This window comes from Cebus imitator, unplaced genomic scaffold (assembly GCF_001604975.1).
Source record: "Cebus imitator isolate Cc_AM_T3 unplaced genomic scaffold, Cebus_imitator-1.0 Scaffold444, whole genome shotgun sequence".
In the NCBI taxonomy this organism is placed as follows: domain Eukaryota; kingdom Metazoa; phylum Chordata; class Mammalia; order Primates; family Cebidae; genus Cebus; species Cebus imitator.
In genome coordinates, this window is record NW_016107759.1 from 2,477,782 (window position 1) to 2,500,883 (window position 23,102).

A 23,102-nucleotide genomic window follows, 5' to 3' on the forward strand; every position below is an offset into this window, starting at 1 on the left:
AAAAAAGAAGAGGCCTTAGTCCAAAGGGGGCCAGCAGGGCTGCCACACCTGGTGACTGAGTCACTGGAGAGAGGCGCCCCTGCTCTCCAGAGCCCAGCAATGAGTGCCAGTGACCAGGATGGCAGGGAATGGCCACTGAGACCCTGGCCACAGGGCTCAGGCACCAGCAGCCAGTCCCTGACTGCCCTGAACCCTTCTGCACCCCACACAGCCAGCAACGGGGAATTCTCTGGCTCCCCCAGCACTCAGCACAGGTTCTGCGGCCCCCACCCCATTGCTTCTGGTGTCCCCACAGCTTAGGTCCACACACGTTTACTCTCCCGCCTCTCATCAGGACCCCTCCTAAAACCCTGCTTCGACCCAGCAACCCCACTCATTCCCTACCCAGTCCAGAGCAAGCTTTCACAGCATTTGTTTTATTGTGTTACTCTCCTGATTGAACCTTCTGTGGCTCCCACCTCCCTTAAGATGGAGTCAAACATGCCTCATCCTGGCCTGCAGGTGCCACACCCTCGGGCCCAGCTGCTCTTACTGGCTGCCTCCTGCCACCCACAGTCCAGCCCCGGGAGACCCTTTTCTCACAGACTCGTCATGGATGGTAAGGCCTCAGGGAATCCACAGGTGCTGTTCCTCCCCTCTGCCTCACCAGCTCACTGTCAGCTCTTCCTGGGACCCGGTCCCCCAGGAGGGAGGCTGAGGCTCACACCAGCTCCTTCAGGGGACCTACCATGCTGTCCTCCTCGTCCCGTGGCGAGTAGGCAAGGGTGCTGGAGGAGGAAGGTGTCCTGCAGTGCTGCTTATAGGTGTTGGTCCCGTCGGCTGCAAGGCAAGAGGGCTGGCGCCTGAGGGGTCTCTCTCTGAAGATGCGGGGGAGGTGGAGCCCGTATTGGACACCCAGCCCTGTGGACCCCCGTAGCTCACAGCCCTCCCCAGGGCCAGGCAGGCAGGAAGCCATGCAGGGATGATGCAGGGAAGCTTCGGTTCCCTCCCAAGGTCAAACCAGCGCCTGGAGCGTGGCCGCTGGGGTCAGCCCACACCTGGATAGTCCCAGCGCTGAGCCCGGCAGGCCCTGCCCCTGCCCCTGCCCTGCCTACCCTGGGCAGGGTCTTCTTTCAGAAGGGCCTCTACAAGCTCCCCCACACCCCAGCCAGAGCCAGCTGAGGCCCATGGCTGACACCAAGCCATCACTCTGAAGGCCGCCTGGCAGCAGCCGGAGGTGCCATTTCATTTGACTCTCAAGGTGTCTCTAACAGGTGAGTTCTCTGACAGCCTCCACTTACAGAGGAGGAAGCTGAGGCTGAGGTGTCGGGCTGGTATGGGAAAGGGCTGGGACTGCATCCTGGTGTCTCTGGCACAGCCAGGACCAGGAAGGGGCCCTAGCCTTGGTGGCCTCCTCTGGGGCAGGAGCTGAGGTGCCCTCCCTCCTCTTGCCCGCATGTCACCCCAGCTTGGCCAGGGCCAGAGGGCAGGGCTGCCCTGGGAAGGGCTGGTCAGTCTACGTGGGAGCCAGAGAGAGCCACCTCCTGGCCTCAGGACCAGCCAGGCTCCGATGTCACAACCAGTCGTGGGCTTGAGATTGAGGCCTTAAGAGGCTGCCCTGTGACTGGGCACCTGTGGGCACCCTGCTGCCTGGTTTTGTCCATCCCTGCTGCCAAGGGGCCAGGTGCAGCAGCTATGCCATTCCCCATCCTGGGCGCCTTCCACCATGTGAAAGTGGCCAAGGGGTTTGTGAAAGTAGATAAAAAATTAAGGCACCATTTCTTGGGGGGTGGAATTAGGGGTGACATTTATTTTTTCCTCCAAAGGAACCATCCAAGAAAAAAAAAGAGGGCCCTTGTAGAGCCCCGAGGGGTCACCAGCAGCAAAGAGGTGCTGGTGTGAACAGGTGTCCTTGGCGGCCCTGTGACTCCATGGCCAGGTTTATCAGAGGAAACCACGGGAAAGCAATTAAAAAGCTAATTAGCCACTGGTGTGTTTATGCAAAGGGCAGAGTGCCAGAAAGGAGAGAGAACAAAGTCACCCCAGAGCCCCCGCCCTGCCCCCCGGGAAGGAGGCCGCCTCTGCACTGCCACATCCTCATGGCCTCCCTGAGCTTAGTGCTGGGGTTCAAAGTGCAGCACGCTGGTTCTCAGGGGATAGGACTGTGGAGCAGGGCAGGGAAGCTTCAGGTTTCCATTGTGTACCCTGCCCAGCGGTCATGTGCAGGTGAAGATTTACTGGGCTTGGCTTGGTGGCTGATGCCTGTAATTCCAGCACTTTGGGAGGCCGAGGCAGGAGGATCACTTGAGCACAGGAATTTGAGACCATCTTGGGCAACATGGCGACACCTCATCTCTACCAAAAATTACTTAGCCAGGTGTGGTGGTGCCTGTGGTCCAAGCTACGTGGGAGGCTAAGATGGGAGGGTGGTTTGATCCCGGGAGGCGCAGGTTGCAGTGAGCTGAGATGACGCCACTGCACTCCAGCCTGGGTGACAGAGTGATACTCATCTCAAAAAAAAAAAAAAGACAACAGATGTGCGGGCCTCTTCCACTCTCTCCTTTCCTATGAATATATATATTTTTTCTATTCTTTGTTCCTCTAGAGATCCTATGAATATTTAGCAAGTGCAGCACTGGTACTGAAGCCCTAGGGCCAAACTCCAGAGAGGACCCCTGGGCACACAGGACCTTTGGAGGCTGGTCAGGAGCCTGGGACCGTGACAAGGACAGGGTTGTGTGGTGGTGCTGGGGATGTCAGGGCAGCCTCTCTGGAAGGGACAAAGAGGGCAGGGGAAGAGGGCACAGCACAGTCACGAGGCGCAAGGAGCTGGATGTCCGGCTCCTGTCCAGCCGGGAGGCCCAGGGCCGAGAGGCTGTTGAGAAACAGAGGCTGGGGCATTAGGCTGCCGATGCCCAACACCAGCCCACCAGGAAGTGCCCTTCAGGCCTTCGCAGGGTGGGCGTAGGAGTGCCCTAGTTATTCCCAGCCTGGGCTGGCCTTGGCTTAAGGGCTCACCTTTTGTGATGGTGGTGACGGCCGAAAAGGTAGGTCCGAAGGTCGTTTCCATTCTGGTCTAGAGGGAGAAGGGGGAGACCTGGCCTCGTCCCCAGACAGAAGGAGGACACGCACATGTGAACCCCACTCACACGCTTAACACGCGACCAGGCCACTCTGTGTGGCACTCACATGCCCCGGCAACACACATACAGCACCGTTCCCCAAGACCCGAGCTAGCAAGGGGCTTGTACTGGGAGCTCTGCAGGCAGCACCAGGTCCCTATGGATGCTGGGCATGCAGAGAGGCAGACCCTTACCCCGGTGGTGATGTCTTGGGTGGGGAGGTTGGTGGACCCCCCGGAGAAGCGATTGTAGCGGGCACTCTTGCCCGAGCTCATGCTCTAAAGAAACATCTAGGGTCCTTGGGCAGCATCTCCTGTGGGTGGAGCACAGATGAGGGGCCTGAGAGATGACGCCTAGGCCCCCAAGAGCCAGCTGGGCTGCTGCAGGTATGCAGACCTGCCTCGGGCCGCCGCAGCCGCCTTCCCCCACCAGCACCAGCTGGGGCAGGCCTATGGAAGGCAAAGGCGCTTTGGCCCCCACACACCCTGGGTATGCGCAGTCCCGGATGGCCGGGTGGCTGTGTCACTATCCCTCAAGGCTTAGCCCTTCTGAACTCCTGAAGAGCCCATCCAGCTCTGCCTCTGAGGTGGAAGGACCCCTGCCTGGCTCTCTCTACTCCTCTGGGTCCTAAGTCACAGCCAGTCATTTCCAGGCCGAATGTCCCTGTGGCCAAGGCTGGGCCTTGGTGGATAGGCCCGGGGTACGGCCTACATGGCAGGACCCAGTCACTTGGGGACCAGCTAAGACAAGATGAATGTGTTTCCTGCCACGGCAGGCGTGGTCACGACCCAGCCAGCACCAGGCTGCGGATGGAGAGACACCGGCCACACCCTAGAGAAAGAACCTGCAAGGTGAAGTCACTGGAGCCCAACTCCACACAAGCTGCGTGCACGGAGGAAAACATGGGTGAGAGGCGGGCCTGCCCCTGGAACCCGTGAAGGACACCCACAGTCCCAGGGAGCTGGGGAGGAGGGGAATGGAGGCTTAGGGGCTGGAGGCAGGGAGAAGGCATGCAGGAATCACCCTCGGCTGCGAAGGACCCCACCCACCCCAGCTGGGATGAGGCCCAGATAGCCTGAACTGCAGGGCTCTGTGACTCCACACGGGAGGTTCAATCCTTCTAGGAGCTCCAGGTTGGCTCCTGCCCCACGGGAGCAGGGAGGGGATTACCCTCAGCCACTAGGAGACACTGACCTACAATTTACAAACCCATCCGCTAGCTGCACTGCAAGCTTCCAGGGCCCCAGGGCCAGCTTCGAGCCCTACCAGTGACACCTGCCTGGGGCCCAGGTGGCCAGGACCCTAGCAGGCACTCCCCCCAACGGGCTGGGCTGGCCCCAGTGCCTGTTGCTCACAGTCTCACAGTCTGGGAGAGCAAGTGTCTTGTCCCTCACTCTGAAGTGAAGTGAACAGAAAGGCATGCAGGGCCACGCGCAAATCAGTCAGAAAGTCCCAGCTGGCCTAGAGCAACTGGGCCACGGAGGGAGACACCACCACAGGACCTGTTGAGGGGGGGCACAAGACCCCACTGAGCACCAGCTGAGCAGGAAGGAGGGCGGGGGATGGAGGAAGGGGCCGCACTGCATGGGAGGCTGCTTTCCAGTTCACTCGGGTTCAGTGTTCAGCCCCAGTTAGGGACACGGAGGTGGGCAGGACGCTGGGCAGGAGGCCAGCGAAGAACTTCTGTGTCCGGCCCTAAGGCAAGATCCATCCCCCTCCACCTCTGAATTAAGCAGGATGCCAGAGGCCTCACCTCATCCCAGTGCCCAGGGGCTGGGTTTTGCAATACCAGTTTCCCCAGCAGGGAGAGGATCCCTCAGGCCACAACTAGAGAGCACAATAGCTCAGAATGCCCCAATGGCTTGGATGCTGTCCTGGGGGGGTGCCCTGGCCCCTCCACCCCAGGAAGCACCTCTTTTCCCACCCCACAGTCATTGAGGCTGTCGGCTGGCTGGGCAGGAAGCTGTCAACCAGAGTGCGAATTCCCCTCTGGTTCTTTGGCCTCTCTGCCCTCCAGTTCCCAGTGCTGGGGAAGTGGGGGTATGTTTCATACAAGGAGCCTCTTTCCAAACTGGGAAAAGCCATGAGGGGCAGCTGGGTGTGGAGAAAGGGGTTTCCCCATCTGCCCCCCTTCCTCTCCCTTCCAGGTCCCCACCAAGTCTGCCTGAGGACCGCGCCCTGCCCACACCACCTGCCTCTCCAACGGAACCCATGCTGGATGCTCCAAGGGGATTTGATCTTTGAAAGAGAGCAGTGCTTAAGGAAACACAGCATCCACCTGGGGAAGGCCAGTGCTCTGTGACCTCAGGGATGAGGTGCGTGGGGCAGCACTGTGCGGAGGGGAGGGACAGGATTGGTCCGCCACCGTCCCCTCCACCCTGGGCCAATGCAGGGCAGCCCCTCCCTGACCTCACCTGAGCCTGGGATTCAGGCCCAGGGTCTTTGTCCACCCCACATCCACACAGGAGGGGTTCCCGGGGCCCTGGAAGCACCCACTGTGCAGTAAGGAATTGGAGGTCTTCTTCAGTCCCTCTCTGCCTCCACCCCAGACCCGCTTCAGCAAATCCCCCAGGAGCCCTCCCCAACAACCCCCAAGCTGGGCTTGGAGGGCTCTGCTGGGGCATTGCCCTGGGGGCATGTGGGATGTGAACCCCCACCCCTATCCCCAGAGACACACCTGGAGGGGGTCTGAGTCAGGGGTCACTGCCCACTTGGCAGCAGCCCTGGGGGGCCCTGCTGAGTGGAGGAATTGGGGGTTCCAGATGCAGCTCCCTGCTGGAGCCAGACTTGGCCTTAAAGTAGCTCCTCCAGCAACCTGGAGCAGGTGGGGTGTGTGAACCCAGCAGGGGGTGGGTGTGCCCATCAGGCCTACCACTGCCCTGGGAAGCGCCTGGGATGGTTCCAGAAGTCTCTGCCTGGTCTGCCACAGGACTGTGTGTGGCTGGATTGCAGCCAGAGCTCTGAGCACGGCCCCTGGCATCACGGAGCCCACCCAGGGCACCCACAGACTGCCCGCCCCAGCCCGGCCCCTGCCTCGGCCCCCTGGCCCAAGCCCAGGCCGCTAAATTCTGTAGAAACAGTCCTGGTTGCTATAGCAAAGCCACACGCACTTCCGCAGCTGTTCCCTGCCGTCCCTTAGAACGCTTTTTCCATCCCAAATAGGCAGGGTATGACGTCGAAGGCCCCTGGGGTGTCCCTGGCCTCTGCCTGCCTTGGTCCTCAGAATCTCCTCAGAACCCCAGCAGGCCCTGGTCTGAGGTCAGCTCCAACCTCCCTTCCCTCTTAGCACCGAGGCCCAGGACCTCGCCCCCCTCGCCTGTCCCTGCCCACCACACCCACAGCCCCAGCTCTGCAGAGGCCTCTGAACTCCTCCCCCAGCTCTGTCTCTACTGCATCCACCCAGCCTCCAAGCCTGTCTTGCCCTGGCCAAGCCTATCCAGTGTCCACACCTCCCTCTGCTGCAGGGAGGAGGTCCCCCCAGCTCAGCCAAGGCTTTACCCTGACTTCACAGTAAGGATGCGTTTTGCTGCCCCTCCAGCTCCTTGGGAGCTGGCAACATCTCTCAGTCCTTTTTTTCCCTATCTCAGTGCTATCTATCGTGTGGGGACCTGGCTGGCCCAGTCCGGGTGAAGTCCAGAGAGCTTCCTGGAGGACGAGGCTACTGGCATCCGGAGTGGGGAGAGTATTCTGGGGCACAGGAAGAGACCCAGCTTCAGCCCGCTGAGCTGGGGAGTGTTTCTGATTCTGATACAAATCACGTGGGCCTCAGACTCTCGGAAACAGGTCATGAGCTTTGCCCAAGAGCCAAGGGCCAGCAGTGCCCCCGCTCAGCCCACGCGCCCCAGTCCTGGGCTGTGTTCTCATTTGCTTCCTGTGTGGCTTGGTCTCTCAGGCTCCCTCCTTCCTTCTGCCCTGCAGCAGCGGGGAGCTGACACAAACATTGGCCAGATGTGGACCCGAAGTGGCAACAGGAACACGAGGTCAGAGACCACCAGACCCACTCTATCACCCAGCGCCCTCATGCCAGCTGCACCGCCACCTCCTTCCCCACACTGTCCCATGCCCCTCAGTCCTGGGCCTCTGTGTGGCTGCCCCCCACTTCCCACCTGGGTGCCTGTAGGGTTGGGTCACCTCCACCCCAAGTTTCCAGGCAGCTGGCCTCCTCCAGCTGGGGGTGTCCGGGTGTGCACGTGACCAGCCCCAGCCTCCAGTGCCCACTTTCCCCTTTCACCTGCCCCACCTGGCTGCACCCTCCTCCTCCAGGGAGCAAGGCTGGGGACGGCGGGGGAATCTATCGAAGGCCAAGGGGTTGGTGGGTCCCTCTCCACAGGTTCCTCCTGCATGCGCCACACCGAGTGCCTGGTGAAGTCCCACAACAGCTCTCAGGCTGGGCATGTGCTGGCCTTCTTTACCTGCCCTCCCTGACCCAGCAGGGTGTCTGTCAGGGAGACGGTGTGACACCATGGACAAGGCCCCGGGCACTGGGCTCAGAAAGAGCTGGGTTCAGATTCCACTTCTGCCACTTCACAGCTATGTGTCTGGGCAAGCTGCCACCCTCCCAGGCTTCAGGCTTCTAGAGAGAGAATGGAGTAGAGCCAGACCCCTGTCTGGAAGGAGCCAAGAGAACACGCACCCGTCAAGAGTAAAGGCACAGCTGGGCGGCCTGTAATCTCAGCACTCTGGGAGGCCAAGGTAGGTATATCATGAGGCGAGAGTTCGAGACCAGCCTGGCCAAGATGGTGAAACCCTGCCTCTACTTTTAGTACAAAAATTGGCCAGGTGCAGTGGCTCATGCCAATAATCCCAACACTTTGGGAGGCCGAGGTGGGATCATGAGGTCAAGAGATCGAGAACATCCTGGCTATGGTGAAACCCCATCTCTACTAAAACACAAAAAAGTAGCCAGCATGGTGGCGTGCGCCTGTAGTACCAGCTACTCAGGAGGCTGAAGCAGGAGAATCGCTTGAATCTGGGAGACGAAGGTTGCAGTGAGCCGAGATTGTGCCTCTGCACTCCAGCCTGGCGAAAGAGCGAGACTCCGTCTCAAAACAAAACAAAACAAAACAAAACAAAAACTAGCCAGGCGTGGTGGCAGACACCTGTAATTCCAGCTACTAGGAAGGCTGAAGCTGAGAATTGCTTAAACCCGGGAAGTGGAGGTTGCAGTAAGCCGAGATCGCACCACTGCACTCCAGCCTGGTGAGAGAGCAAGACTCCGTCTCAAAAAAAAAGAGTGAAGGCACCACAGATGGTAGCTCTGCCGAGTGGACCATGGAGACTGAGGAAGGCGGAGAGGCCACCCTGGGACACAGCCAGCAGTCCGTGTTGCGGTGACCAGAGCCCCATTCCTTCTGCTTCCTCCATGGCTGCCACACACCCAGGAGCCCCGGCAGCGCCTGAACCAGTCCCATGCCAAGCTGGGGAGCAGCTGCATCCCAAGGCCAGGCTACCCATGTCTCCTGGCCAGCAGGTCCTTCAACTGCACCTTCTTCCTTTCCCCAAACCACTCATTCCTATGCCCAACCAGCTGGCCGAGAGTCACACCACAGGGTGCCAGGTCCTATGCAGGAGAATGGGGACGTGTGATGGCTGAACACGAATCTGACCCAGGAAGAGCTAGGGGCCTGGTGGGGGACACAGGCAGACAGATGTGCAGGAGCCCCATCAATCGCCACTCCATCTGCCACAGGTACTTTTCGGTGAGTACCAAAGGCCCTGAACTTTTCCATTCACTTCCAGAAATATGACACTCAGCACCAGTGAGCCACGGAGAAAGTCACTTTATCAGAGACCCTCAGGTTGGGGCATCCAGTTGGGGTTCCGACTCCTGGCCTCTGCCCTCCATCGGCCAGGCTGCCCAAACCACTGCTCACCCTCAGGACAAAGGGCCCAGGGCTTCTCCGGAGAACTATAAATGCCCAGAGCAGTGAAGTCAGGATATTCACAATAGAGAGGCAGAGGCACAGGGAAGGGGCCTAGGAAGGGAGAGGCCCCAAAAGAAGGAATGAGGAAGAGGGAGTCTCCTCCCTTAGGGAGGGCTAGTGCCCAGGAAGAGGTCGGAGGGGCGGTGAGAAAGGTGGGCAGACAGGCTGGGGCGCCATGAAATTCCTCAGCAAGTGAGAGGCCCCCCACTCCGAGAGCAGGGTAGGATCCAGCAGGCCCCTGCTGACTCCAGACTCAACCCCAGATGACCACTCTGGGCTGGCTCAAGGCAAAGATGCCTTGACAGCTGGACCCCTGTGGGGAGTAGGAGAGGATGCCCTAGCCTACCTCTCTCCTGCTTCCCCAGTGAACTCCAAAGTCTTTGGTGCACACACAGAAGGCTCTTTACCAGACCTAGATCCGAAGTGCCTCTCCAGCACTTCTTCCTCCAGGCCACTTGCCAGGCATCCTGTGGACCTGGTCTGGCCTCATCAACTTCACCTCTCCACTTGCCAGTGGTTGCTGGGGCACGCCAGGCCCCTTCTCACCCTAGGCCTTTGTACATCTGGCTCCCTCTGCCTGGAATGCTCCTCCTGCAACGTCCCAGGACTGGCTGCCTCTCCACCAGGCTTTGGTTAACGACAGCGCCGTCCCGACCCCCGGCCAGTACTCACTTTCTCAGCACCCTGTTTCTTTCTTTCACAGCATATACCGCCGCTCCCCATGATTCTATCTATTGTCAATCCCTCCACCCTGTCTGTCTAGACCAGGGACGGGGGGAGTTGGCCCGCAGGAGACATTTGCCAATGCCTGGTGACTTTTGTTATCGCAACTGAGGAAGTGGAGGTGTTTACTGGTATCTAGCGGGCAGGAGCTAGGCAGGCTGCTCCACATCCTACAATGTTCAGGGCAGCCCCTCGCAGCAAAGAGCGACCCGGGCCGCGTGGTCGATGGTGCGGAGGTTGGGGAACCCTGCAGCAGACGCCGAGCTCAGGAGAACTGGGACGATGTTCTCCGCAGTCTTCCAGCGCCCAGAACAGTGTATGGCACGCGGGCGGCTCGTGGAACGCAGGAAGAAGGAATGAGTAAAGAACGCGCGAGGACAGGACGGAGCGAGCGACGGACAACCGACAGGCGGACGGACAGCGACACGGACCCGGACCCCGATCGCCTCAGCCCCGCCCCCCCCGGCCCGATCCCTCGCCTCGCCTAGATCTCGACGCGCCAGATCCCGCCCCACCGCGCGGCCCCGAGGCGCAAGCCCCGGGCCGGGCGCGTCGCGGGGACACTCACCCGCCCGCGGCCACCTGGGAGCCGCAACGCCGCCAGCCCGCTTCATGATGCCCCCTCGGCCGCCGGCCGGGAAAGGGACAAGCGAGCCGGAAGCGCCCGACCGCTGCGCCCGCCGGGACTTGTAGTTCCCAGCCTCTCGGGGCCCGGGCAGCTGCCTCAGGCGCGGCATTTCTAAAACTACGACTTCCGGCGGCCCCGTCGTCGCAGGGCGGGATTGGCGGCTTCAGAATCACTCTATGTTGCAGATCGAAGTCTTATTGGTTATACTTATCCGTCACTCACGGTTAGGCTTCACGGACTCTGCATAAGGGAGGTGCTTCAGGTCTGGGTCCGAGAGACCGCCTCCAAAAGAAATGCCAAGGTACGATTGGTGAAAATAACACGGTAGGAAGTGGAGCGTATCAGCTGCAATAAAAGGCGGGCACTTCCGCCAGGAATTGCCCAATCACAGAGGTGGGACAGTTTCTATTAAAGCTTGAGCCTGGCACGTGTCCGTTCTTTTGGGGTCGAGCGTACGGTGGTAACTGTGTGTTTGATTACACCATGTGCTACTAACCAGGGAAGAAATGGGCTACGAACGTATCTTTGAGGGCCGGCCGAACGCTGCAGGCTGGTCAGGTCCTCGAGCGTCCAGCCCTGGCCTACGCTCCACTTTGTCCCTGAGCGTTTAAACGTTACTTCCTGAATCTCAGACCCACAGCTTCTTGCAGGTAAGACTGGGCCAGGCTTGGGTTCCCCTATTCTCCGAGCCTGTGATGAACTGCTTTGACTTCTGACACCTCGTATGAAAACTGCATGTGCAGTCTGATTATTTTGCAAAACTGAGGCTTGGGAGTGCGCAATCCTGTTGGGGAGGGGCTGGGAATGGAAACGGGTGTTGCCCGAAACGGGAGAGTGGGGACTCATGTCTACATTTTGGCGCTGTCTTACTTTCAGGTTTCATCGTGAGCCGGCTGCAAATTTTGAACCTAAGTAAACCTCAGTCCGGAGGGCCTAGTGGTAAGGTGGGCGCTGTGTTTATCTGAAGTGCTTAGCAATAAAACAAAGGCAGTGAGTTGATTGAGTTTTCTCTCCAACGTCTTTAAATCCCTATGCTTGCACCCCAGGGGTCTGGCTCTTCCACTGGCAATCTTGGGAAAGTGTAGAGACATGAAAACGGAAGTCATGTTACCAGTGACTTCACAACTCTTGGGATTGCCTTCTCCGTTTCTGCCTGTGGTTTTTTTTTTTTTTTTTTTTTTTGTTCCGCTCTTGTTGCCCAGGCTGGAGTGCAATGGGGCGACTTCCGCCTCCCAGATTCAAATGATTTTCCTGCCTCAGCCTCCCAAGTAATTGGGACTACAGTCATCACACCCAGTTAATTTTGTATTTTTCATAGAGACTGAGTTTCTCCATGTTAGGCTGGTCTCAATTTTCCGACCTCAGGTGATCCACCCGCCTCAGCCTCCTGAAGTGCTGGGATTACAGAACAGGTGAGACAGACACTGCAGAAAACACAACTTTATTCACTAGGACTGAAAACAAAGGCTTGCAATTAAAAGGCCAACTTTAGTGCAAGGTGGAGCTTGTTTGGAAATCACAGACCTCAGCTGTGGCCAGGCCGGACTGGCAGTTACCCTTTTCTGGCGTTTATGTGATTTCCCACATTATATCACAAGGCCACAGGCATCCTCCGAGGTCACTGAGGAAGACCCTGCTGCTGTTTGAGCCAGAGCCTCCTAGAGGGTGGGCTGGGAGCAGCTCCCAGGACATACAAATGCACAATGTGATTAGCAATGAAGCCCTCTGTCCCAGGCATGGGCAGGCATCCTCCTCCCTTACCTGCCTGAGCAGCGTGTGCAGGTGAACACATGGCTTTTCTAGGGGGTTAGGCACTGTGCATAGTGCCAGCCCTGGCCCAGCCTCACCCAGGCATGCCCAGGAGGGGGCAGCAGAGCACCGTAGCAAGGTCTGTCCACTTGGTGCGCACCCTCTGTTACAGAAGACCGCTTTTCCGTGGCGGCCAGTGCCCAGGCCATGGGCTCTCAGAAGCCCGCTTGTTGGGACTGCTTGCTGCTGGGAGGAGGAAGGGGCAAGGCTTGACCTGGGGCTCCTGGAAACACACTCTGGCATTGGCCACAGGGCAACAAAGTCAGAAGGGCCTGGAGACCTGCAGCTTTCTGGAGGCTGGGCAGTTTCTTCCGGAGGACTGAGCTCAGCCAGGTTCAGGGGTGGCAGCAGGAAGCCCTGCGACCTTCCCTGTTAACATAATCATGCAGCCGGAAGCGGGGCTCGCTGGGAGCCTTCATGGAGCGCTGCTTCAACTCCCTGCAGAGCGGGGGTGACAAGGGGACACGATGGCATGGACTCCAATAAGAGGGTTCAGGCCCTGGGCTGGGGGAGTCCTGGTAACCACCAGGACTTACTTTGCCATGGCTGTGAAGGCCAGGTCCACGTTGAGGCCCGTCTTGGCGCTGGTCTCCATGAAGGGCAGCCCATACTCCTATAAACAGCTGCTGCCAGCCAGGTGGTGGCCTGGCGGGGACAGCCTAGGCTCCACAGCCTCCAGGAGCACCCTCTCACCACCCCCAGCCCTGACTCACCTTGGCCAGCTTCTCCCCGTCCTCCCTCTTCACCACACGCTCATGGGCAGAGTCCACCTGGCCCAGGCACAGGGTCTTTGTAGCAGCCAGCCCATGGTTGGCCCCTGCCCCCTCACCTGCCCTGCGGCCCAGTTGAGCACTGCCTGGTCTCCCACCTTGTTCCCCAGTAGCATGAGCGCCACGTCGTGCTGGGCGTACTCATGGATCTCGGTCAGCCAGGCCTGTAGGGGGCAGCAGACCAGACTGGGGCTCCCTGCACCGCTTGCCTACTGCCCCAGAACCCTGGCCCACCAGGCTATACTGTAGAGGGCACCGGTCTTCATTTTATCTCATTTTTTTGAGACAATCTTGCTTTGTCATCCAGGATGGAGTGCTGTGGCGCAGTCTTGGCTCACTGTACCCTCTGCCTCCCAGGAACAAGTGATTCTCGTGCCTCAGCCTCCTGTGTGGCTGGGATTACAGGTGCACAGCACCACACTCAGCTAATTTTTGTATTTTTAATGGACATGGGGTTGGCCAGGCTGGTCTCGAACTCTTGACCTCAGGTGAGCCACCACGCCTGTCCAGGATACCTGTCTTTAGAAATGATAGCCTCTGTATACTACGTAGAGGCGCCCATCTTACAGGTCCCTTACACACACAGTCCCGCTGAGGGAGCTGGAATGGCACTCAGGTCCACTTGAGCCCCTCCTGGCCCAGAAGGCTGTCATTCCCTCTCAGCAGGGTCCTTTGGAACCCTGATGCCATCTGTACCAGAAGGAGGTTAAGGTTGGGTCAGGCCCTTTTGGAGCCCTTTCACCACACCAGGAAGGCCACTGACCTGGATGTTGTCGAAGGAGGCCTTGTTGGTGACATCGTAGAGCAGCAGCAGAGCTGGGGACAGGGCAGTGAGGACATCCACCATCACCTGCACCCTCAGGTGCTCAGACCCCCCTCCCCAGCCCAGGTGCCCAGGGGCTCACCATGAGCGTCCCGGTAGTAGGCGTGGGTAACGCTGCGGAACCGCTCCTGACCGGCTGTGTCCCACATCTGCAGCAACAGGCGCTGGTTAGGCTGTCCAGCCCCTCGCTAGTACCCCTGTTCCCCAGCTTGCCCTCTGCCAGTCACCTCACCTGCAGCTTCACCTTCACGCCATCCACGTCCAGAACTTTGTTCTGAAACAGAACCAGCCAGCTCTGGCCCCACCAGCTTCACTGCCACCCCACGCCCCATCAGAGTCTCTTGGCTCTCCTTCCTCCTTCCCATACCCCAGGACCTTCCAGGTCCAGCCCAGCCCCTTCGGGCTTCCCTGTGCCCCCTTGAGCCAATTTGGCCTCGTCCACACCTGAAAGTGCAGATCTCCCTCTGAACCTCTTGTGCTGACTGACTTGAACCCCACCACATGGCTGCTGCAGTAACTGACAAGCTACAATGCCTCCGCCCCCCCCCCATTAGCTCTTTTTGCTAATTTGAAGGCCTCTCAGGATGGCTTGAGCCCCAAAGTTCGAGGCTACAGTCCTCTATGATCATCACTGCACTCCAGCCTGGGCAACAGAGTAAGACCCTGTCTCAAAAGACAATCTCTTCTTGCTGGGATTGTCTTCTCAAGGGCTGCACCTGGGCCTGTCTGAACCCAGGCAACAACCACAGAGCCCAGCACTGCCTGGCAGCCATTGCTCCTGTGTGCTGGCTGGCAGCGTCCCCGGCCGGGCCCTCCCAGTTAAGTACGAGACTTGAGGCAGGGAGTGGCTCAGCCCCAGTCCCATCTGCTGAGGTGGGGGCAGGGGGCTTCAAAGCCGCAGCCTGAGGCCCTGGGCAGCTGGAACGTTTGCCACCTCCCTCAGACTGAGCTGCTGTCAGAGTGCTTCTGAGTCTCCCAGGAACCAGGCAGGACCATCTGCTGGGCTGGGGAGGACACCGCCTTCCCTGGCACCCTGAACAAGGGTGCGAACCAGATGGCCTCACCTCTCACCGCCCACCCGAGAGACGGGAGAGGTGGGCAAGTGTGGACCAGACAGGACTGGCCTGACCCCATGGGGCACTTCATTCCTCACTCCCTCCAAGAGGACTTGAGGATGCCTGGAGCCCCCCAGACGGTGTAGAGAACAGTTCCCCAGACTGGAGAGAGCCCCCTTTCCTGTCCCTGGGACAGTCTTCCCTCCATCCTCCTGCTAACCGGCTCTAATTAAAGGGTGAGAAAAATGCAAATTTAAGATTTGCCGAGAACACGCCAGCACCTCAGCACGAGGAATTCAGGCTGGTGGCAGAGGTGGGGGCCTCCTCACCCAAGGGCAGGGTCCTCTCCCCTGAGCAAGCCCTGGAAACACCGTAGCTCAGGCTCTGCAGGGAGCATGTGTTAGTAGGGCCAGGCAAGGCCTCCTCTGACCCACCCCTTGTGGGCACCAGCATCTGCCTCCCCCAAGGCACAGGATATGATCCTGGGGTAGTGCCAGCCCTGGCACGGGGCAACAAATTGCTTGTGCAGCCACCAGCCCAAGTGTTCGGAGGTTGAGGTGGGCAGCTTGGTGGCTAAGGCGTCCCCCCTGAGGTCCAGGTAGCCCCGCTGGGAGCTCCTGCCTCCTGAGCCTGTCGGTACCATGTGGTAACAGAAAACCGGCTGCCCGCGGACACTGGCAGGACTCGGTGGGCTGATGTGGGGCCAGGCGGGGGCCTCCACTCACCCGGAAGTCAATGCCTACTGTGGAGATGAAGGTCCCTGCCAGGAAAGCGCCGTCCTTGAATCGCACCAACAGGCAGGTCTTCCCCACGCCTGAGTCCCCCACCAGCATGACCTAGGACAGGCGGGAGGGTCAGGGGAGCCTGTTCTGCCCGAGCTGACCTGGTCGGAGGGGGCTGCAGGTGAGGGGCAGGAGTGGAAAGAGGCGGCCCAGGTCTTCGGGCTCATGGAGCCCGGGGGAGACACCGCAGCCAGCGACCCCAATGGCTTGGACACCCAGCTTCTGCCACTGGAAGGCTTGGGCCGCTCTGTCCTTCCACACAGTGGCCATCTCAGTCAGTGGGGAATGAGGGCGGCCACCCCATCCCGCACCCTCCCTACCGTCCATATTCTCCGACGGTGGACAGCATGCTTCATCTGAGGCAGGGAGCAGGTGGGGTGGCAGCTGGGGACATCCTAAGAGACTTGCGGGGGGCCTCTGTCCCAGGGGCTTCTCCACATCCCAGCAGGGACATGACCCCAGCAAGGCTCAAGAGGAATTTGCTCCGTTAGAGTTAGATCTCGACCTGAGGAAGGACCTGGGCCGAATCTGAGGATGGGGAGGGTGGGGGTGGCGAGGGGGCAGTCAAGGCCCTCTCCCCAAAATCTGTGATCCTAAACCCAAAGATGGCCCTCCCAGCCGCCTGCCAAGTCCACATAGCCTCTGCCTTGGTCCAAACCTCTTCCCCCAGCAAAAAAAAAAAAAAAAAAAAAAAAAGGCCCACAGCTCCTGGGGTAAGGGAGGGCAGCATATGGGAAATGATGAGACCCCAGGCAGGGGCTAGGGCATTAGGGCACGGGATGCGGGCACTGATGGTCGCGGGGCCCCTTGTACCGCCATGCCGGCTGGGGCTGGGGGGTCAGGCCCCGCCAGCTGTTGGATACCCTAGACCTGGGCTGGACAGCTGTGTGTATGTGTGAGATGCACCATGCCAGCCCCATGGGGTGCCTCCCGTGTCGGCTCCGTGCCCTGGGGCCGCGGGCCCTGCACCCCCTCTCCGACCCCCAACCATTGGCTCAGACCGGGCGCCACCTGCTGCGCGGGCCTGGGGGGCGGGAGCCTGGCTCACCTTGAAGGCGACGTCGTAGAAGTCGCCACCGCTGCTGCCAAGAGAGGGCCGGCCGGGCTGCGGGGGCCCGTTGGGCGGCGCGTCGGGGCCGGGGCGCGCAGTCCCGGAGCGCGCTGGTTGGGGCCCGTTGGCGGCGGGCAGAGTGGAGGCAGCGGGGGCGCTGGCCCCCTTGCTCTTGGAGGTCTTCTTCCTGGACATGGCTGGCAGGCGCTCAGTGTGCTGGCGCTGCAGCCGTCGCGCCCCAGGTCGTCCCGTTCCTCGCGCCCACAGAGCCCGACCCGGACCCGAACCCTTTCCCCGGCGGCGGCAGCGGCATCATCCCGGGCACCCGGCTCGCGCCCCGCCCCCGCCGCCCCATGGGCGCGCAGCCACTCAGGCCCGGCCTCCCGCCGCCACCGCCAATGCCGCGTGTGGGGCGGGGACATGCAAATACATTCCACTCGGGGCGGGGTCAGGAGGCCCGGGCCCCGCCCCACCCCCAGCCCACGACCCCTGTCCCGGTCTGCCTCGGGGGCTGGAGCCGGCTGTGGCGTGGCGGGACTAGGCCAAGGGGCACCCCAGGATCCTGTATCCCTTCTGCTGGCTACACAGCACCCTAGCTCGGTGATCCCCAAACTGGTCTGCCAAACCTGGGGGAGGAGGTGTCCTGAGATGTGGGTGCTGGGGCAGAGGGCCCACATGGACATGGACGGGCACCTCGGGCTTCTGTCCCCTCAGTCCCAGAGCCTGCCGCCAGGCCCACTGCCCTTCACTGCTCCGTCCCCTCCAGGGCAGGCGGGTCCGGGAAGCTCCAGCACTTGCTTGGCAAACACACCTGGCTGCTGGGGCAGGCTCCTTGGGCTCGGGTGACAGCTGGTCACTGAGAGGACACAGCGGGCAGAGCGCTGTCCCCCGCAGCTTCTGCTGCTGTGCTGGCCTCGGGATCCGGGGACAGAGGAAGTTGCTGTGGCAGCCAGCCCCCTGAGGGGCCCCTCCCCTGGGACTTTGCCCTCAGGGTATGGAAGGTGGAAGGCAGACGCCCCTGACCAGGCTGTGGCTGGCCTCTTGGTTTTCCCCTTGAGGTTGGACCTTCAGGTGACCAGGGCTGATTCTCCAAACCCTAAACTGGCTAAACTGGTCCCTGGCAGACCTATCTCCTGGACCTGGGCTGACACCTCCGCACCACCTGGGCTGACTGGAACTCTGTCACCCTCTCCCACAGAGAAGATGGGACTGCAGTGGTCAGAGCTGGGGGACAGTGGTGCAGAGGGTGCAGGGGGCGGTGTCCCTGGCATGGGGGGGCTTCTTGATGCTTTTCTGGGAGCTGGAGAGTTGACCCGGCTGTCCCTGGAGATGTGACAGCTGTCACCAGGACCTTGGACCCTTCTGAGGCCTGAGCCCTCCCAGCTGGCAGTGCCCAGAGCCCAATCAGCTGCCTCTCAGATCAGAGGCCTGAGAAAACACAGGTGGAGGGGCAGTGCCCAGCAGAGTGATTCCTCGAGAGGGCTTGGCAGCAGCCAGCACAGCAGAGGCCATGGAAGGTTGCCTTCCCCTGAGCGCTGTTTCGTGCCAGGCACGTGACCTCTTCAAAATTATCCTGCGAGGTGGGTGCTGGTATGGTCTCCAGTGTTCAGATGGGGAAACTGAGGCCCAGAACAGCAAGGAGGGCTGTCCAAGGTCAGCAGGCTAAGAAGGGGCAGAGCTAGAATTTGCTCCTGGGAATGCTAGCTCCAGAGAACATAAACTGTCCCATGGCAGAGATCCCCAGAGACTCATTCCCCAGGGACCTGGCAGAGCTGGGGGGCAAACTGGGAAGCCCTCTCAGAACTCCCCAGGCCTCCCTTCCTTTCTCATTCCTCTGGCCCCCCAACTCCTCCAGAGCAAACCCCAATGTGTGTGCAGTGGGCCTGGCCAGGGTATTTGGCTTCCACTCTTCCAGCCCTGGGGACTCCAGGTGTCCATCCCCTACAAGGTCTGAGCTGGGGGCCTCAGCAGCTGCTGTGCACTGGCCCCAGGGTCCTGGGCCATGGACTCCCCACCACTTCCTGCCTGCTGCTCAGATATCCCCAGGGCATAGGTGGCAGGAGGATTTGGGTGCAAGTAGGGCATCCTGCAGGGGAGGAGTGTGATGGGGCCACCAGGAAGAGAAGGAGGTAGGCGCCGGAGAAAGTGGGAGGCCAGGCGGGGAGGGAGTCTCTCGCGAGCAGAGGAAACGGGCTTGCTTTGGCAACCTTTAAAATTAGGAGGGTTTACGTAAAAATCCAAGTCTCTGGTTTTTCTTGAAAATAGGAAGCTCTGGGTGCCTGCATCACAGACCCCTCTCTTGGCTTCAGCAGGCCTTGTAATCTTTGATCGTTATGTCTCTTGGTTCCTGTGTTTGCCATCTGTTTCACCCTCTGGAGTGTAAGCTCTCTGGGCACAGGAAGCAGATTGTCTTGGTCACTGCTGTCCCCAGCAGCCAGCTCTGGGCCTCCATAAGCGGTTATTAAGTTGGTGAAAGAGGTTGGGCGCACTGGCTCATGCCTGTAATTCCAGCACTTTGGGAGGCTGAGGTGGGCAGATAACTTGAGGTCAGGGGTTCAAGACCAGCCTGGCCAATACGGTGAAACCCTGTGTCTATGAAAAATACAAAACTTAGCCGTGTGTGGTGGAGGGGCCTGTAATCCCAGCTACTTGGGAGGCTGAGGCAGGAGAATCGCTAGAACCCAGGAGCAAGAGGTTGCAGTGAGCTGAGGTTGTGCTGTTGCACTTCAGCCTGAGTGACAGACCAAGACTCTGTCTTAAAAAGAGAAAAGAGAAAGAAATGTGACTTAGAAACACAAGCGTCACTTCAGAAGGACATGTCCTTGCTAACAAAGATTTGAGACAAGTGTGGTCAGTAGTGAGGGGAAGCCTTTTGTAGCAGGGAGGATTTGCATTGGTCTTTGAGTATTGAGCTAAAGTCCAATATGAGAGACAAAGTGGCCAGGTGACAGAAGTAAATATGCATAGGTCGAGAGCACCAGGAGCGGGGCACTTTGAGCTGAGGTGGCCAAAGTGTGGGCCAGTTGCTTGGAGGAAACAGGAGGTAATCCAAACTGGTAAGCAGAACGGGGTCAGCTGGGAAGGGAGACCTGAGTGTTATTCCAAGGAGCCTGGAAATTGTACAGTGGGAAGTAGGGAGCCATGCATGGTTTTTGAGCAGAGGACATTGTGCTGCAGGAATACCAGGGACTGGCAGGAGGGGATGGACAATGGAGCCTGTGGGCCTGGAGATGAGATTGATGGCGTCTGTAGTCACCCAGGGGAGTGATAATAGGAACAGAGAGGACCTCCAGGAAAAAAGCTGTAGGCCTGGAGGCAGGGAAGGGAAGGTTGGAGTCCATGGGACAGAGACCAGTGGGATGCTGCAGCAGATTAAAGATGGATTAAATGGGGCTGGACGCAATGCTCATGCCTGTAATCCCAGCACTTTGGGAGGCTGAGGCAGGTGGATCACTTGAAGTCAGGGGTTCGAGAGCAGCCTGGCCAACGCGTCTCTACTAAAAATACAAAAATTAACTGGGCGTGGTGGCACATGCCTGTAGTCCCAGCTACTCAGGAGGCTGAGGCAGGAGAATTGCCTGAACCTGGGAGGCAGAGGTTGTAGTGAGCTGAAACTGTACCACTACACTCCAGTTTGTGCAACACAGAGAGACTCTGTCTCAAGAAAACAAAAAACAAAAAAAAAAAAGAGACAGATTAAATGTTTTGGTACTCCTCCCAAGGACAGAAAGGGCCCACGTCCCCTGTCCTTGAATCTGGACAGGACTATGATTATTTGGAACGGCAGCTATGGCAGAAGTGACTTGGCATCCGTTTTTGGACCCAGACCTTTCCATCTCCTGGAACTGTGGTTCTTGGAACCCAGCTGCCATGCTGGGAGGAAGCCCAAGTAGCCTTGGGGGAAACCTACATGGGGAGGTCCCGAATTGCCAGCCGTGCAGGGAGAGAAGTCATCTTGGCGGTGGGTGCCCCAGCCCAAGATGCCATGCGGAGCAGAGTGGAGCTGTCCCCTTGGAGCCTTTTTAAACTGCAGATTCATACATGTTTCTGTTACATAGCAGTAAATAACTACAACAGACAGCCAGTGAGGGCAAGGCAGCAGGCCAGCATGGTGGGAAAGGCCAGGAGGGAGGCCTTGGGATGTCCAAATTCTTGGCGTCTTCTGACCTGGAGAAAGGAGGGGGCCTGTGGGCCAGGGCAGTCCCTGAGGCAGGCTCCGAGGTTGAGATGAGCCCTGGGAGCTGGAGGCGGAGAGTGAGATCTGTGTTTCCCTGGGAGGGGTGCTCCAGCCCTCAACCCTTCTGGTGCAGAGCTGGCTCTGCCAGGCAGGGGAGGGTCTCCACGAGCTCCTGTCCTCAAGGGAAGGGAGCACCTCGTCTCCTTAGGGCCTCGCTCCTGCTACCCTCTGACGGCCCCTCACACTGTGGCCTGTAGCTCCTGCCGGTGCCTTCTGACCGTCCTGGGTGTCTGGAGGTATGTATGCCATGAACCCTCAGCCACTACAACCCCTGGGACCCACGGACCAGGACAGTCTCTCTCTGGCCCCCATTTTCCAAACCCTCCAGCCTCTTCCCTACATTCTGCCCCCTGAGCGGGGCCCTCAGGCTGGCCCCTGTGTGCCCAGAGTGAGGCCTCCTCAGGCTTCCAGGCTCTGTGTGTGGTCTCCACCTCCAGGGAGCCTGCCCTGGCTCGTCCTGCCCCACCTCTGGCTCCCTGGATGTTCTCCAGCCCTGCCCTGGCCGCTGCACATCGTCTGCACCAGCCTGTGAGCCTCCTGAGGACAGGATCCTGTCCTGCCTGCTCCTGCTCCTGCCAGGCACTTGAGGGATTGCTCTGTGGCTGAGCAGGAGAGAGCTGGACTGGACTTCAGGGGACTCTTAGCAAGCCAGGGAGTAGCAAAGCCCCCACGGCCGGTGCCCCCAGGGCACCTCCCAAGACTGTCCTCTGGAGCTCAGCAGTCTGTGCTCTCCGAGGGGTCCCCGGTTTGCTGTGTGCCCCTGGGCTTGTGGCATTCCCTCTCTGGGCCTGCTCCCCTCTCCATGAAATGAGGGGGCAGGAGGAGCCAATCTCTGAGGTCCCTTCCAGCTCAAACACCTTCTGTTCTCTGAAATCCACGTGAACGTTGCTATGGAGACGTCAGAGGAACTGCGGCAGCGCTGAACGAGACTTCCATCCGAGAGAGAGGCACTGAGTCAGCCCAGAACGTGGGTGACGTCACAGGAAAGCTCTTCCTGGTGTCCAGGTGTGCACCTCTCAGGGTGTCCTCCTGAGAGGTCACCTCCGCTTCAGCCTGAGCCCCTGTCAGGTGGGTGGTGATAAGCAAGTGTCTATCCCTGCCCGAATGGCCCTTTGTTCCCTGCAAATGTGACCACAGTGACTCAGGTACTCCCAGATGGGAAGGTGGCAGAGGTGCTCTGCCACACAGAAGATAAGCTAACACGGGAGTCATGTACACCTCTGTGGCTGTCAAAGCGTTATCCTCACTCCTACATGGCCAGTGGCCTGCTCTCAGCAGTGCTGGCTCCCTGTTCCTGAGCTGAGTGAGGGCATCCGCTTGGCCGTTGGAGAAGGCAGCATCAGGGCTCCTGGCTGCAGCTCTCCGGCAGCCTCAGAGTGACACGCAGGGCCTCATGGCAAGTGTGGGCATCCCTGTCGATGAGTAAAACTGACCCCTGTGTAACTGTAACAATCACTCGCTGCCCCAGACTGCGCCACGTGCTCTCCTTGCAGTGTTTCTACTCTTTTTTTCCTTTCTTTTTTCTTTGAGATAGAGTCTCTCCTTGTTGCCCAGGCTGGAAGGCACGATCTCAGCTCACTGCAACCTCTGCCTCCCAGGTTCAAGCTATTCTCCTGTCTCAGCCTCCCGAGTAGCTAGGATTACAGGTGTGCACCACCACGCCCAGCTAATTTTTGTATTTTATTAGACACAGGGTTTCGCCATGTTGGCCAGGATGGTCTCAAACTCCTGACCTCAGGTGATCTGCCTGCCTCAGCTTCCCAAAGTTCTGGGATTACAGGCGTGAGCCACCACACCTGGCCCTTTTTTTTGATATAGGGTCTCACTCTGTTAACCAGACTGGAGCACAATGGCGCTCTCCTGACTCACTGTAGCCTCCAACTCTTGGGCTCAAGCAATCCTCCCACTTTAGTCTCCCAGCAATTTTTTAGTTTTTTGTACAGATGGGGGTCTCACTATGTTGTCCAGGCTGGTCTTGAACTCCTGGGCTCGAGTGATCCTCCCGCCTTAGCCTCCTAAGATGTTGGGATTACAGGCATGAGCCACCATGCCCAATTTTGTTTTGTAGGAGTCTAAATTAAATCAAAATGATCTAAGTCTTCCACATTTGATAGAACTTGTCCACAAAAAGATCTGGGTTAAGTGTCTTTTCCTGATATGGCTTTTGATACGTTTTCAGTGTTTTCCTTTTTTAGTGGT

At 59.2% G+C, this 23,102-nt stretch overlaps 2 protein-coding genes, 2 long non-coding RNA genes and 1 other non-coding gene across 10 annotated transcripts in view; 3 read left to right on the forward strand and 2 right to left on the reverse strand.

Moving 5' to 3' along the window:
• Positions 1-10,438, reverse strand: part of TRAF7 (TNF receptor associated factor 7) — a 20,071-nt gene extending 9,633 nt beyond the window's left edge. Inside the window, exons 1-4 of one of the 4 annotated variants that reach the window (XM_017511041.2) lie at positions 10,317-10,438; positions 3,296-3,414; positions 2,998-3,055; positions 728-819 (exon numbers count right to left, since the gene is read on the reverse strand). In XM_017511041.2, the coding sequence (XP_017366530.1) occupies positions 728-819; positions 2,998-3,055; positions 3,296-3,376 (231 nt within the window). In that variant the 5' untranslated portion in view covers positions 3,377-3,414; positions 10,317-10,438. Of the gene's footprint in view, positions 1-727; positions 820-2,997; positions 3,094-3,295; positions 3,415-10,316 lie in introns of those variants that run through there. The other 3 variants (XM_017511042.2, XM_037732220.1, XM_017511043.2) reach the window with 3 other exon arrangements.
• Positions 10,439-10,816: 378 nt separating this feature from the next.
• LOC108290933 lies at positions 10,817-11,375 on the forward strand. The gene is made up of 2 exons (XR_001819748.2): positions 10,817-11,026; positions 11,253-11,375. It is a non-coding gene; the product is annotated as an uncharacterized LOC108290933 (long non-coding RNA).
• Positions 11,064-11,146, forward strand: LOC119468523. Its single transcript, XR_005197220.1, has one exon. It is a non-coding gene; the product is annotated as a small nucleolar RNA SNORD60 (small nucleolar RNA).
• A 374-nt stretch (positions 11,376-11,749) lies between the features above and the next one.
• LOC108290934 overlaps positions 11,750-23,102 on the forward strand; it is a 14,721-nt gene continuing 3,368 nt past the window's right edge. Inside the window, exons 1-2 of the long non-coding RNA XR_001819749.2 lie at positions 11,750-11,788; positions 21,341-21,908. This is a non-coding gene — a long non-coding RNA (uncharacterized LOC108290934). The remainder of the gene's footprint in view (positions 11,789-21,340; positions 21,909-23,102) is intronic.
• On the reverse strand, positions 11,801-17,014 carry RAB26 (RAB26, member RAS oncogene family). Of its 3 annotated transcripts, XM_017511052.2 has the most exons (9): positions 16,664-17,013; positions 15,559-15,669; positions 14,011-14,052; positions 13,861-13,927; positions 13,719-13,771; positions 13,054-13,119; positions 12,899-12,955; positions 12,722-12,798; positions 11,801-12,623 (listed from the first exon to the last, which is right to left on the reverse strand). In XM_017511052.2, the coding sequence occupies exons 1-9, from the start codon at positions 16,859-16,861 to the stop codon at positions 12,521-12,523; spliced, it is 774 nt and encodes a 257-aa protein (XP_017366541.1). In that variant the 5' UTR covers positions 16,862-17,013; the 3' UTR covers positions 11,801-12,520. The 3 variants fall into 3 exon arrangements, with proteins under 3 accessions (XP_017366541.1, XP_017366542.1, XP_037588226.1); XM_017511053.2 differs by lacking the exon at positions 13,054-13,119 and having other exon boundaries at positions 16,664-17,014; XM_037732298.1 differs by lacking the exons at positions 12,899-12,955; positions 13,054-13,119 and having other exon boundaries at positions 16,664-17,014.